The 14,388-nt window shown below is 44.6% G+C and overlaps 1 protein-coding gene across 2 annotated transcripts in view; it reads right to left on the minus strand.

Annotated features, from left to right (window-relative positions):
• Positions 1–563: 563 nt before the first annotated feature.
• The window catches only part of LOC108314574 (D(3) dopamine receptor-like), a 30,970-nt gene continuing 17,145 nt past the window's right edge, over positions 564–14,388 (minus strand). For both annotated transcript variants that reach the window (XM_017543515.2, XM_017543514.2), the window contains 2 exons: positions 11,955–12,067; positions 564–894 (listed from right to left, as the gene is read on the minus strand). In XM_017543515.2, the coding sequence (XP_017399004.1) occupies positions 669–894; positions 11,955–12,067 (339 nt within the window). In that variant the 3' untranslated portion in view covers positions 564–668. The remainder of the gene's footprint in view (positions 895–11,954; positions 12,068–14,388) is intronic.

Below are 14,388 nucleotides of genomic sequence, written 5' to 3' on the forward strand. Positions count from 1 at the left end.
GTCTCAAAAAAAAGAAAAAAAGAGAAAAAATTACTGAGGCTAAAAGATGGACATGGTACCAACATGGAAGGCACTGATTCATCTGAGGTATTGGTGTCCTACACTTAAAATTCTGAGCATTTCAGGTATATACATTATCCATCTATTCATCCGTCTATCCATCCATCCATCCATCTGTCCATCCTATCGATGTACCATGTGCCAACCATCATATCCAGAATTTTTATATTAAAAATAGAAAATACACACTCCAGCAATTTGCAAAAGTATACTGGTTAGTTCTAAAGTATCAGAAATTATTCTTATTGAGTAAAAAGTTGGAAATATATATCCTACTATAAGACTTTTATAATGTGTTATTTTGCATTATAAAATTCTTATAGTAGGTCTGTTATGAATTGTTGTCTTTTCATTAGCAGAACTTGCCTGAATTATTAATATGTATCTTGGTTTTTTCAACTGGTACGTTTCTGCAAATGAATACAATGACATTTTTTTGAAATAAAGATGAGCCAGACTTTTCATTAATTGGGGCAGAACTTTACCCCCTGTGCCAATAATTGATGAGGTTTTATTTATATTTTATTTATAACAAACAAAGGCCAAAGCTTTGCATTCTCTGGCATTCTCCTTTAATTGCAAAGTATGCTGACCCGGGGTCAGAAATTTCAAGGCTGAGCACAACTCACAGCCAGACATTCAGGTGTGCTGTGAATCGTACTGATGCTAGAAGTGAAGCCATCATCATTACCTGTGGTATTGAAGCCAAACAGGAGAGGGCAGGACACAGCAAAGGCCAGTACCCAGACGGCCGTGATCATGAGGGCCACGCGCCGACAGGAGTTCTGTCCCGTGCCATGCTGGTAGTGAACAGGCATGACCACTGCAGTGTACCTGAAAAAGCAAAGGGAGAGGGGATAGGTATGGTGAGATGGAATGGGGTACTTCTCTTATTTTTTTTGGAGACAGGGTCTCACTCTGTTACCCAGGCCGAAGTGCAGTGGTGTGATCACCGTTCACTGCAACTCAACTCCTGGGATCAGAGCCTCCTACCTCAGCTTCCCGAGTATCTGGGATTATATGCCTGTGCCGCCATGCCTGGCTAATTATTTTATTTTATTTTATTTTATTTGTAGAGATAGGGTCTTACTTTGTTGCCCAGGCTGGTCTCAAACCCTTGGGCTCAAGCGACTCTCCGGCCTCCGCCTCCCAAAGTGTTGGGATTACAGGCATGAGCCACGAAGTCTAGTGAGGGGAACTTTTCAAAAGACCAGATGAAAGAAGTTAGTAGAGAAATAATCAGGTTGATACATAAGGCATGAGAAATATGATTTAGCTAGAGGAAGAGAGAAAAGCAGAAAGGTTGAGATAAGATAAATGAAGAACTTATTGAGGGAGATGAACAGAGAAAGAGAAAAATAAAAAGATTAACACAGCGCCACTGCGTTGCTGGAGATCTGCTTTCCCGGTTCTGCCTGATCGCCCAGCATAACCGGCCCTACCTTCACTCCCAACACTCTGGGTGCTGGGCTGCGTGCCTTCACCGCCTCCCGCAGGTTTTCAGGCAATGATAGAACAGTACCCAAAGAGGTTGTTTACCCTCTGCTGTGTCCTAATACAAATTATAACCTTCATGGCGACAGCTCCTCTAAGCAGTAGATGTTTTAAAAATATAAATGAGAAATGTCCAATGGAGGCTTATTTTAAAATCCAGTTTTCATTCTTTTTCGTGGTCAAAGCCCAGTTCCTTACTAGGATTGGAACAACCACTATGGTTGTGGCTTTTTTTGTGTCCATTCCTCACATGCATTTCCAGCTGCCCGTAGGACTTAGCTGCACAATAGTCACCTCAAACTCAAGATGTCTAAAACAGATCTCCCCAACTCCCCAAACCTCTTAATCTGATTCCATGTTATGCCTTTCTTCAAGACATCCAGACCCGATACTCAGACCTTTTGAATCTCCCTGGATCCTTTCATATAATTTGCTCACTTATTTATTTAACCTTTATTCAATATTTATTGAGCCTCAACTATATGCCAGGCCCAATTCCAGACATTCAGAGGTGTGCAAAAGACACATTGTCCCTGTTCTGTTCGAGCTTAGAGTCTAGTGGAGTGAATGGACAATAAAAAGGAAACAAATATAGTAATATAAAATGAAGAGTATCATGAAAGAAATAAGCTGGGTGATGTGTTAGAGAACCAGGGAGGAGGTAAAACTAACACAGAGTGGGCAGGGAAGTGAGTGGTATGAGAGAGGGCCAGCCATGAGGTCAGATGCGGAAGGAACATTCCAGGTCCTGTAAATTTGTCCATTGTATATCTTCCCTATTTATTTATCCACCTATTCCTTTCCTGCTACCTGATTTCTGTCATGGCTACAGTCTCCTCGTTGAGCTCCTGCTGCGAGGTTTCAAAAATAAATTTCATCATGTCGCCTCATCTCCCCAGCTGAAAATGATCTGAGATAGGCAGGACTCTAGAATAGCCCCAAGATTTCTGCGTTGTGTAATCCCCTCCGTTGAGTGTAGGCTGAATCTCTGACTATAATGTAATATCACTTCTGTGACTTGATTACCGATCAGTTGTGGCTGAGCTAATCAAACGGGAGATTATCTTGACTGGGCCTGACCTAATTAGGTGAGCCCTTAAAGGGGACTGAGAAATTATTCTCTTGGCCTTGAAGGAGCAAACTGCCGTGTTTTGGAGAGGGTCATTTTTTAGGAGATGACAAAAGGCTTACGGGAGCTGAGAATTGCATTGGTTGACAGCCAGCTAGAAAGTAGGGGCCTCAGTCCTGCAACTGCAAGGAACTGAATACCCCTAACAACCTGAATGAGTGTGAAAAAGGATCCCAAGCTCTAGATGAGAACACAGCCCAGTCTACACCTTGATTTCAGCCCTGTGAGATCCTGAGAAGAGAACCTACCTACACTGTGCACAGGGTTCTGACCTACAGACCCTGCAGGATAAAAATGGGTACAGTTCAAGCTTCTAAATATGTGATAATGTGTTTCACAGCAATAGAAAATGAATACACTTTTCATGGCTCCTCTTTCACCCATAAACCAAGCTCAGCCTTCTCCAACATGACCTCAACTTACGTTGCCAATCTGACCTCCCACTGGTCCCTGACACTCACTCATAGCTCCAGCCAAACAGGCCTGGTGATGAGCACTCTTCAATAGTCAGAGACTGGCATCTTTGTTCAATTAATCATTTCTTCTCCCTCCCTGGGCAACTCAGTCTTGCCCTCCCTTAATCTCAGGTGATCTCTCTAGCCACCTTCCCAGTCCTTTCCATTGTACAGAGTACTCTAACTATGAACTCTTAGCACTTGCATGCAAATCAGTTACAGTGTGCCTTCCTGCACACAGCTGTCTTGCTCCATGATTGAATTTGCTTCATGGCTGGTGAGAGCCCCATATGATTTAAGTTACTTGAGGATCAAATCATCTTATAACCTTGTTGCTCTTAATAGATCTCTGTACAAAGAAAGTAATAAGGAACTGTTAACTGACTGCCTCATCGGTCATGAAGGCCTTTCCCATAAGAGGGGAAGGCCTCCTTCCCTTCTAATCCTGGCCAGGCTTAGTGATCTGAGGTATATAGGTGGATCTACCTATGGCTCAACATTTTTTGTCTTATCAGTTTCCAGGGAACCTGGAGCCTCCTTAACACTTGTGTACCTCAAGGCCTGGGATTAAGGAAAGGAAGGACAGATGCTGGGGTAGAGGGGATTGGGCAAGGCTTCCTGATGCCCCTCCTGTGTGTGCCCTGCTCCTTCGGGCCAGCACTCCCCGAATCTGCCTCGTGTGCATCTTGTAGAGTGGTAACATCTGTATTCCCCAAAGAGCAGATTACAGTCAGCTGTGAGTTCTGAGATGAAGGTAAACTCTGCAGGACTTGGCCTTGACACCATGATGTACGACAAAGTTGGCTTCTTTCTCAAAAGGGAAAAATTGAATAAGGTCAAATTAAGATCCTGCCACCCACTCCTCGGGAGGCTACAACAACCTAATTCCCTTCATCTGGTGCAAGTCCTCTCTTGAATCCCCTCCTTGGTTGATACAAGAGCAGGTCAAGTAGCAGCTGGTGTTTCTCCAGGCCTCTGACTCTCCTCAGGGCTTTAGACTCTGCTGGGCTTCCAGTCCAGTATGTCTACAAGGGCTAGCTGTCAGTGGTAGCTATGGGCACCTTGGAGGAGGGGTTGAGCCTTGAGTCCTGCTGTTGCCATGACAGAACAGCGAGGGGAAGGAATGCGGTAACTCACTTTCTCCAGGCCTGCCACTTGCAGAATGTCCTGTGACGTAAAAGAGCCTGACCCTCCTGTGTGTTTAGTGGGGTGCTGGTAAATGGCTAACAATAGGCTCTGTAGCTTTAAAAAAGCCCGAATTTGTAATATTTGCCAATTTCTGTGGTGTAAATGCTCCCGCCATGGCCCATTTTAAGATACCACCAAAGCTTTAATAACCGACTCAAAAAGTTTCTAACATTTGTCAATTAGCTCTTACTGGCCATGATAAGCTGGCTTCAGCAGACCACTATGAGTTGTATACTTTTAAAATATGCTATAATGTTCAGCAACTCCTTGGAGGCTCCATTAATGAAGTGAGTCAGCAAGTGTAGGAAACGCTGGCTCTATCCCATAAAGAAGGAAGCAGAGACTCAAGGATGTTAATTATGAACCCAAGGTTCTGCAGCAAATTCTGGCAGAGCCAGGTCTCCCACCTCTGAGGTGTGTTTCTCATGAGTGCCCTCCTCCCTCTCAAGGCATCGGCAGGTCTCTGAGTTGTTGTGGGGGGACAAGGGCTTCCTCAGCGAAGTCAGCATGGCAAGGGTGGTTTGCACTTGCAAAGCACTGCAAGGGCCCACAGCTGAGTTTCCTCAATTAGCTCGATTCTGTTAATTGCCTGGGGGTCCTGTTAAAATGCAGAATATCAGGCTCAGTTTCTGAAGATTTTGGTTTAGTACTTCTGGAGTAGAACCCAGAAATGTGTATTTTTGTTTCTTCTTTTTAAAAATTATTTAATTTTACTTTTCTATAAGTTACTGGGGTACATACAGGTAGTATTTGGTTACATGAGTAAGTTCTCTATGGTGATTCGTGAGATCCTGGTGCCCCCATCACGGGAGCAGTGTACACTGTACCATATTTGTAGTCTTTTATCCCTCACTCCCCCCAACTTTTTCCCCCAAGTCCTTAAAGTCCATTGTACCATTCTTATGCCTTCGCATCCTCATAGCTCAGCTCCCACATCAGTGAGAAGGGAAATGTGTATTTTTAACAAGCGAGCACACCTTGTGATCAGACAGGTTTTGAGAAAGTCTGCATTAGGGGAAATTTTGTGACAAAGGTTTTTTGTTCACGTGGATAAGAAGTGAGAGACGAGACTACATTTTAACACTGTTACATTAATTTTTTTCTTACTCTTTTTAAAACACGATTAAACTGTTAGAATAAATGAGGTCCCCCGCTTGCCATAAGCTGACTTCGACATCGAGGCTGTCCCGGAATTGGCCATCGGAGGGCACTATAATGCAGCAAGAACTCTGCCAGCTCGGCTGGGGTCAGAAGTTCACTGCTCACCTGGGGGCTCTCCAGGCTCTGTGGGGAGGCAGAGAGGGAAAGCCCCGCGCCCAGGTTTCTGGGGCCCTGCAGGCACCCTGCATTCCCACCCCGGCCGACCGCTTAGCCTCTGATTTCCTCTCGGAGCGAACGCACGTGACCGACCGCGGGCAAGGGCCCCGCCAAAGCACCCGGAAGGCTGGGCTGGGCTTGGCCGTGAGAAAGAGAGGCTTGGCCCAGGGCCGCCTCTGAACATCTGGCCGCTGCGCTCACCGCGGTACTCCAGGGCCCGGGCCGCCAGCCTCGCACTGTGCGCGCCGCCCCTGCAGCCCCTGAGCCAGGGCCCCTCCCCTTGTGTCTGAGCTCTTAGCTCCCTGGGCCGTTTCTGGTGTGGATGACACCGCGGACCCCAACCCTGGCAGTGTGCATGGTGATTAAGTCTGTGGGCTTGAGAAACCGACCGATCAGCACTGAATCCCTGCTCTGCCACTGAACTGTGTGGCCATGGGCCAATGGTTTGCTTTTTCTAAGACTCAATTTTCTCATCTGTGCAATGGGGATAATAATTCCTGCCTGAAAAGTCTGTAATGAATATTGAATGTTTATCTCTGTAGACATTTGTTTTTGATCACAGTGCCTAGTGATGAATACTAAACTTTCAAAAGCCAGTATTGTTATTGGTGTCATTATTACTGTGCTAGCTCAAGGGATCAGTGATTGTTCATATCAGTGAGTTTAAGGTTGTCTTCCCCTTACTCCCGATTATCAGGGAACATTTCATTTGTTTATTTATCCACCAAAAAAGTACATAACACTTTCGATGTGACAGGCACTATTTGAAGTGCTTTACAAATATTATTTCATTTAATCCTCCTAACAAGCCTTTGAGGTATTTGCTATTATCTACACTAAACAGATAAGGGAACTGAGGCTCTGAGGGGTTAATTGACTTGCCCAAGGTCACATTGCTATTAAACTGTAGCACCTGGATTTTTAGCCAGGCATTGCGACTCTGTAGCTAGGATCCCAGAGCCAGACTCGCAGCTCACCATCTTTGAGAGAGGCAGTGTGCTGTGGTAGACAGAGGCTGCCTCAGTCCTTCCTCTTGTACCAGCTAATTGCGTGATCTTGGCAAACTCACCCACCCATTCTAGTCTCAGCACCTTTATTTATATAGTGAAGATAATACATCTCTCTCTCTCTCTGGGTTGTCATGAGGGTTAGCAATAATGAATGAAGAGCTCTTAGTGTCTGGCACACAGTACATGCTAAATAAATTGTAGCTATTTTTATTGTTGTTGCTTCCAGACTCATGTAAGTTAGCATTAGCACAGAAGACAGCCAGGGCATTGAAGACATAGGAAATGTGTCTCATTTAGTCCAAGAAAATTGCATCTCTAAAGATGAGCGGCCAGCGTGGCCAGAAGCCCCTGCCTTGGTGCCCCATCCTCACCTTCATCAATGAAGGTATCACTTATTGTAATAGAGTGCTGGTGGAAAGTCAGGAGATTCCATTTCTAGTCCCACACGTGTGCTAAGAGGCTGCAGGACTTCAGGCAAGTGGTTAGCATTTCTCCTCAAATGAGATAACTGCGATGCCCCATCTGGCTTCTGGTTCTTTGAGCGGGATCTATATGGCTTGCCACTTACTGAGGGTCTCAGTACCTCACAGAATTTGATTTCTATCTCAGAGCCCTGTCCCAGGGTGGGAGGTGTGTGTGTGTGTGTGTGTGTGTGTGTGCGTGCGCACGTGTGTGTGTGTGTATGTGTGCGTGTGTGTGTGTGAACTGACAAGTGTTGCTCTTTAGGAAGCTAGCAGTCCAGGAGGAAAGAGGCCAGCCTGGGTGGGAAGGCCTGACTCTAACTCCCCGCCTGGGTTTAATGAGCCCCAGGGTTCTGTGAGGGCTGCTTTTCACCACCTTTTATTTGGTCAGACAGGGGGCTCAATAAATCTTTAGTTCTGTGCACTCCCCTCCTGGAATTGTTGAAGGAGAAAGCTTTTTGCAAATCACTGGAAAGCCTTTTGCAAATATAAAGTGCTTATTTAGATGCAAACTAAAAATCCAAGGTGCCTGTGACTCATCTGGTACCTATTGTGCTCGCTGCAAAGACGCGGAGGCTTGCCTGTGTGATGGGTGCCATTTGAGAGCCACTTAAAGAACTCCCTGGTGAATGAATTTGGCTGCATTATTCCTGGGCTCCTCTCGGAGGACTCTAATTCTCACCACTTGGTTGTGTCCTCCTCTTCTGACACATTCTCAGCCCTCTCCCTGAGTTAGCTTGGACCCAGGATGAGATGGGAGGGGGGCTGGCCCCCTGGGGAGGCAGGGAGCTAAAGGAGTGGGGGCTTGTGCTCAGAGGACTTCCCACTCTGCTTTTTAAAAAAGAAAAGGCAGCATTAATCCAAGCATCAGAGCTATGCCTAAGAATCTAATGACAATAGTATTACTTGCTTTCAAAAACCCTTTTATCATTTCCTTTTCTTTCGTATCTCTTTCCACACTGTTATTACAGACCAGGGCTTCATGACCAAAAAATACTGAATCCATTTGGTTAAGTTTGTCAGATTGGTGACTGGCATTGTGTGAAGACCAAAGATCTGTGTGAATGACTGCATTTTTAGTGAATTGACCAGCTATTTGTCATCCCACGAACAGAATTTAATGCTATGTACTGCAAACTGCTGTGAAGAATAATGAATCCAGCTTTTCCAAGGCCTGTTTTCATTTCTAGAATAGGAGGGGGCTCCATTTTGAGTTTTGGTGAGGGTTCATTGGCTCATATAGAAATATGAACCAAGAAGGGAGCTTCCTTTTTGCTTGGGAGCTAAGGTGTGTCTGGTCCCTTCGGGTAGGTAAGTGCTGTATATTCTCGGAGTTTTCCCATATGGGACAGAAGTCAATTCAAAGTTACTCTTGTTGGTTGCGTTGTAAGTGGTAAAAACTGGAAGTGTGTGTTAAGCATGGCTGCTGCCGGCAAAATGGTGCTCTTGTGCACATTAGAGAAAGGCACCTCTCCTGGGCAACTCTAGGCTTGGAAGAAGGAGTGATGGCTGAATTTCATTCCCACGCCCTTGCGGAGGGCACAACCTTCACAATCTCATCCACAGCCCTAAGTGCCTGTGAATACGTGTGGGTGAAGTGTATAGGCACATTCTCAAGAGGGAAGAGAGGAGACTCAGGAACTAGGAGTGCTGAGGAGGCTCTTCCTTCTACGGTTCTTCCCCCTCCTCACAAAGCAAACTCTCTCCCATTCGCTCATGTCCTTTCCGAAAGTGCCTACTTTATGGTATAAACGTTGGCTACCTCCAAGCAGGGACCACTGAATTCAGCTGAAACACTCTTTGTTCAAGGCTCTATAATGGGCATAGCAGAGAGGGTCGCAGGTGATCAGGAGCTAGGTCTTATAGAAGGCTTTGGGGAGGTGATGATGAAGCAAACCAGCTGCAGTCCTCCACGTCTGTAAATAATGTATTCCTGAAAATGTGTACTAAATGTCTAGAAATTACACAAAAGACTTAGCTGTTAGAGCTAAAAATATTGTAAAATCCCCAACTCTTCACTTTTTTACACAGCTCTGTTAAAATATGACTCACATACCACACAATTCATCCACTCAAAGTGTATAGTTCAATGTTATATCAGTATGTTCACAGAATGATGCAGTTATATTCCTATAGTTTGTTGTTGTTGTTGCAGAGATGAGGACTTGCTATGCTGTCCAGGCTGGCCTCAAACTCCTGACCTCAAGCAATCCTCCCACCTTAGCCTCCCAAGTAGCTGGGATTACAGGCACATGCTACTGCACTTGGATCCCTCTATTTTAAGCACACTCTTTAATGGTATTATTTGCAGCATTGTGGACATGTTCTTTAGTTTTCCTCTCAGTTGGATAGCCAACCAAGTGATATAAATAAAAAATCATCCAGTTGGCTGATTGGCTTGCAGGATCACCAGAGGAAAGCGTTTTCATATTCATTTTTTTATTATTCTTCAAAATTCCCGTTTCGGCACATAAAAGGAAGTGCGAGGCTGTTGCTATAGAGGGCAAAACACTGGGCCATTGAGGGGGCCTGTGCTAGGACCTCTAGAAAAGGCGGGCTGGAGACGCCACAACATAGTGACAGAGAAAGCATAGAAAGCATTATGAGGGTTCAAGGGTGACTGAATCAGACTGCGGGACTGTGAAAGGGCTTTATGGAAAAGAGGACCATTGTGATCTTAGAGCATGAGGATATGGGGTGACCTGGGAAGAGATGAAAAGGGATTGAGGCTGGGCATGGTGGCTCGCTCCTGTAATCCCAGCAATTTGGGAGGCCGAAGCAGGTGGATTGTTTAAGGCCAGGAGTTTGAAAACAGCCTGGCCAACATGGTGAAAACCCATCTCTACTAAAAATGGAAAAATTAGCCAGACAGGCTGGTGGGTGCCTGTAACTCCAGATACTCAGGAGGCAGAGGATGGAGAACTGCTTGAACCTGGGAGGCGGAGTTTGCAGGGAGCTGAAACTGTACCACTGCACTCCAGACAGAGCAAGATTCTGACTCAAAACAACAAGAAAGAAAGAAAGAGAGAGAGAGAATGAAAGAAAGAAAGAGAAAGAGAGAGAGAAAGAGAGAGAAAAAGGGAAAGGATAAAAGGAAGAAAGAAAGGAAGGAAAGCAGGAACGAAGGAAAGAAGGAAGGAGGGAAAAAAGGAAGGAAGGAAGGAAGGAAGGAAGGAGTGCTTGAGGCCATATTGTGGAAAACATTGAATGCCAGGCTGTGGAGGTAATTCTAACTTGCATTCAGTAAGCCCAGGTGACACTGAGGGGTTTTGAGTGGGGGAATGGCCACTGGGGCTTTACTTCTGGGGAAACAATTTTGTCAGTGATATGAAGGACCAGTTAGAAAGTGCAGCAGAATTTAGGTAAGGGGTCATAGGATCTTCAAATAAGTAGGAGGCAGCAAGAAAGACAAAGCAGAGAAAAATCTGAAAAAAAGGCAAACATAGGGTCTATAAACACCAACCTCTTGAATATGAAAGATTAGGAAGAGAAAGGAGTCAAACAACACACAAGATTCCAGGAGAAAGATGCTGTCAAGAAGAGATCACCATGTCAAGATGATTTGGTGCTTTAATGGTTTGGTTTTTAACAACTGGCATAAGAGGAACAAGTGGAATATCCAGGCAGTAATGTGATCTGGAACTCAGGGGAGAAGGCATAAATGCAGTTGGAGATTTAGGGAGGTTAGCACAAAGCTTGAGATTATTTACTTCAAGTCAAATAGACATGAATTCTAATCCTGTGTGGCCCTGTGCTAGTGGTGTGGTCTTGTCAAATTTCTTAAGTACTCTAAGAAGTTGGAAATTGAAGATAATGACAGTACCTAAGAATTGTGAAAATGAAATGAGTTAATGTGTGTCAAAGCTTGGCACAATGTGATAGATTCTCAATAAATGGCAGATCTTATTTGGGGTCACCTGTGGAGCTATGAGGTGGATGGATGATATTATTGGGGCGGAAAATGTGGAAGGGGAAGTGGGAAGGAGAGAACTCAGAGGAGGAAAAGGAGGTGGCTCTTGATGGGTGTCAAGGGCCATAGGCTTAAATGTGACCTCCTTTCCCCAGGGCTCTCAGTGGGGCTGGCGATGTCCTGGGGAGCCATGACAAATCTAAGGCTCAGGGAGAGGAAAGGGGAAAGAAGAGAGGAAGGCAAAAGGAGAGGGAAAGGGAGAAACAGAGGGACCCAGAGCAAGGGTGGTGAGTCCAAGTGCCCTCAGGGATAGAAAGCAATGCTACTCAGGCGGCACACACAGAGAGAGGAGTCAAAATCATAGCAATTCATCCCAGCAAACAAGATGTAATTTTAAATAACATACTATTCTTTACTTCCTTTTCTAAGCTCTATAAGAGAGACATATAGATCATGTCCATGCTTTCTAAAATTGCCCTTCTCCCTCACTTCTCTCCCCTCTCGCCCTCAAAAATTATCCCTATACCTGCCCCCCCACTTTCTCTCTATCTCTCCCTTCAACAAAAACAAACAAAACAATAACAGAATTTCCTACGAACCCCAGTCAGCTCACTTTTCCTCCTTCTGCCCCCCTCCTTGCATTCCTAGTAGAAAGCAATAAAGCCCCCAAAGGATGGTGGAAAAGCAGCGCCAGAATCCTTCTCAGGGAGTTGGAGGAGAAGAAAGGCTAGGGAAGCTTATAGGGTCATTATTTCCCTGCTGTCGCAGGGGTTTCTTCTCACCTGCAAACCATACTTTAAAAGAAAAAGAAAGAAAATGTTCCCGCGTCAAGTTCTACTTGGAGGTTACCCCAGTACCCTCAAATGCAAAACCTGTCTCTCCCCACTTCCCCAGCTTTTGGGCCACCTGGAGGGGGAATTGCAACCCTACCTGTCTATGCTGATGGCACAGAGATTCAGGATGCTGGCTGTACACATCATGACATCCAGGGTGACAAAAACATCGCAGCAAATGCGGCTGAAATTCCAGACTCCACCTGTCACCTGGGTGTCAGAGACAAGGATGTTAGTTTTTACCCCAGTGAAGGAACAACAACCCAACTGGCCCTATCGTCTTTCCTATGCTGCCTAGAGTAGATGTTGGTGCTCCTGCTCCCTGTGTACCATTGTTCCCACACGGCAGATGGACATCGAGGGAGTGCCAGGCTATCTGAGACTGGTTGCTAAAGAAAGGACAAATTCACAGAATGTTAGAATGTTAGTGCTGGAAGTGATCTTCCAAATCAATTAGACCAGAGATTCTCAAAGTGTAGCGCACAGTGGGATATTCATTAAAGATGTAGATTTCTGAATCCTTCTTATTATACCGACTGAGTCAGAATCTTTGGCTCTTTGGTCCATAAATCTTCATTTTTAAATAAACGCTCCTATACATACCAAGATTTGAGAATCACTGGTGAAGTTCAAACTCAGGAGGCAAGTAACTCTCCTTGTGGTTAAGTGATGTACTTGCTCATAGATGCTTAGCTGGTGGTAAAAGAACTTTGGTGACTGCCCGATGCATGCATTGTGCCAAAACTGTATCTCTGAAGCCCTCCACCCAGTAGAGAGTTCATCACTCAAGAAATAAGCTAAGAACACATTTTTCATAAAATGTACCTCCAAAGTAAAAATCTTTCTGGCTTCGGGTTGTAAAGCTTGGAAACACTCTGAAACAACACCTATGGGAGTCTGTGTAAAATAAATCTGTGCCCATGTGACTGCCTTCAACACTCTCCCTCCCCACTCGCATCCCAGAAACCAAAAGGTGGAGAAGAGGGCTGGATTCTCTCTACTACTTAGAATTCAAGAGGATGCTTTCGACTTCATGTATCTATCTATACCTGTGTTTCAAGTTCCATAAGATCCTCTGAGTAATGCTTACAGTCAGGAATTTAGGTAATATCATTTATATTTTAGCATATCTCTATTTATTTGAAAAACTTTTACATAGCCTAATTGAGCCAGGAAGATGTGTCAGGGAGATTGTCACTTTTAAATTGTCCACCAAAGGCCACTCATGGACCGCCAGGCTTTGTGTGGTTACCAGCTTCTTGCCTGCGGGAGCTGCCATTCTTGGGGACCATAGTTCTCAGAGAGAAACCTGCCAAGCTTTGTGTCTCTGGCTGTAGCTGGGTATTCACAATACCCCTCCTGAACAGGCCCAGTGGCCATTTAAGAGGAAGAGAGAGAGAAAAATGGTACAGTAGCCTCTAAAGTAGCTTCTCAACAAGAAAACAGATACTGACAAATGACTGTGCCTAATGATAGTGCTATCCCTTCATCTGGAGTTTCTCATCCAAAAATTTTCTTATCTGACCAGGGTACTTTACTGTTCATTTCTGTTTTATCCCAATAAAGCAAGGTCCTAAAAGATCATCTGCCCTACCTTGCCCGTAACGTCTTCCCCTTGGATTTGTTTCTTTTTTTGCATCTCATTTTATTCCTATGTTTGGTCATCTCCAGACTGTTTTGAGAAAACTTGACCAATGATTTTTTGTTTAAAAGCAACAATGAAAAGTTAAAACTAGTGAAGAATTTGTTCATTTGGTTTTGGATTTACTGTCTGTCTTCTAGTTTGACCAATTGGCTCTATATAAATGAAAACTGAATATGAATTTATAGGAATCATGAGAATAAAAAGCTTTTAAAAAATTGAGATGTAAGAATTCTGATCTAAAGAGTCATAATGTCACAATGATTTAGGGGAACCAGGAGAATAAAAGATGGTTTTGCTCATTGCATAGGACAGTTGTATACTGTAAAAGCTTCTTGAAAAAGTTGATTTTGTATAATAAATTTTATTTCAACATTATATCTTCTCAGCAGTTAATGTCTTAAATTGGGTAAAGAAACACTTTTTGGCATAATTGTGGGCACATGTTTGTTCATGTGTGTTTTGGGCTAGTGTAGGTGAAAAAGGATAGTTAAGACAACAGCAAACTTCAGTGTTTGCTGGATATTCATTCATTTATTCACGCACTTGTAAGGCAAACACTTGTGAAGCTCTTAGTCCTTGGTTTGTAGGAGCAGTGTATGCCAGGTGTGTTGAGAGGTTTTCAAAATGTACTATAGGGCCTATCCTTAAACAATTTACAAGAGGCCGGGCGCGGTGGCTCACGCCTGTAATCCCAGCACTTTGGGAGGCCAAGGCGGTTGGATCACGAGGTCAAGAGATCGAGACCATCCTGGTCAACATGGTGAAACCCCATCTCTACTAAAAATACAAAACATTAGCTGGGCATGGTGGCGCATGCCTGTAGTCCCAGCTGCTCGGGAGGCTGAGGCAGGACAATTGCTTGAACCCAGGAGGCGGAGGTTGCAGT

The sequence above is a fragment of the Cebus imitator genome, unplaced genomic scaffold, assembly GCF_001604975.1.
Source record: "Cebus imitator isolate Cc_AM_T3 unplaced genomic scaffold, Cebus_imitator-1.0 Scaffold157, whole genome shotgun sequence".
In the NCBI taxonomy this organism is placed as follows: domain Eukaryota; kingdom Metazoa; phylum Chordata; class Mammalia; order Primates; family Cebidae; genus Cebus; species Cebus imitator.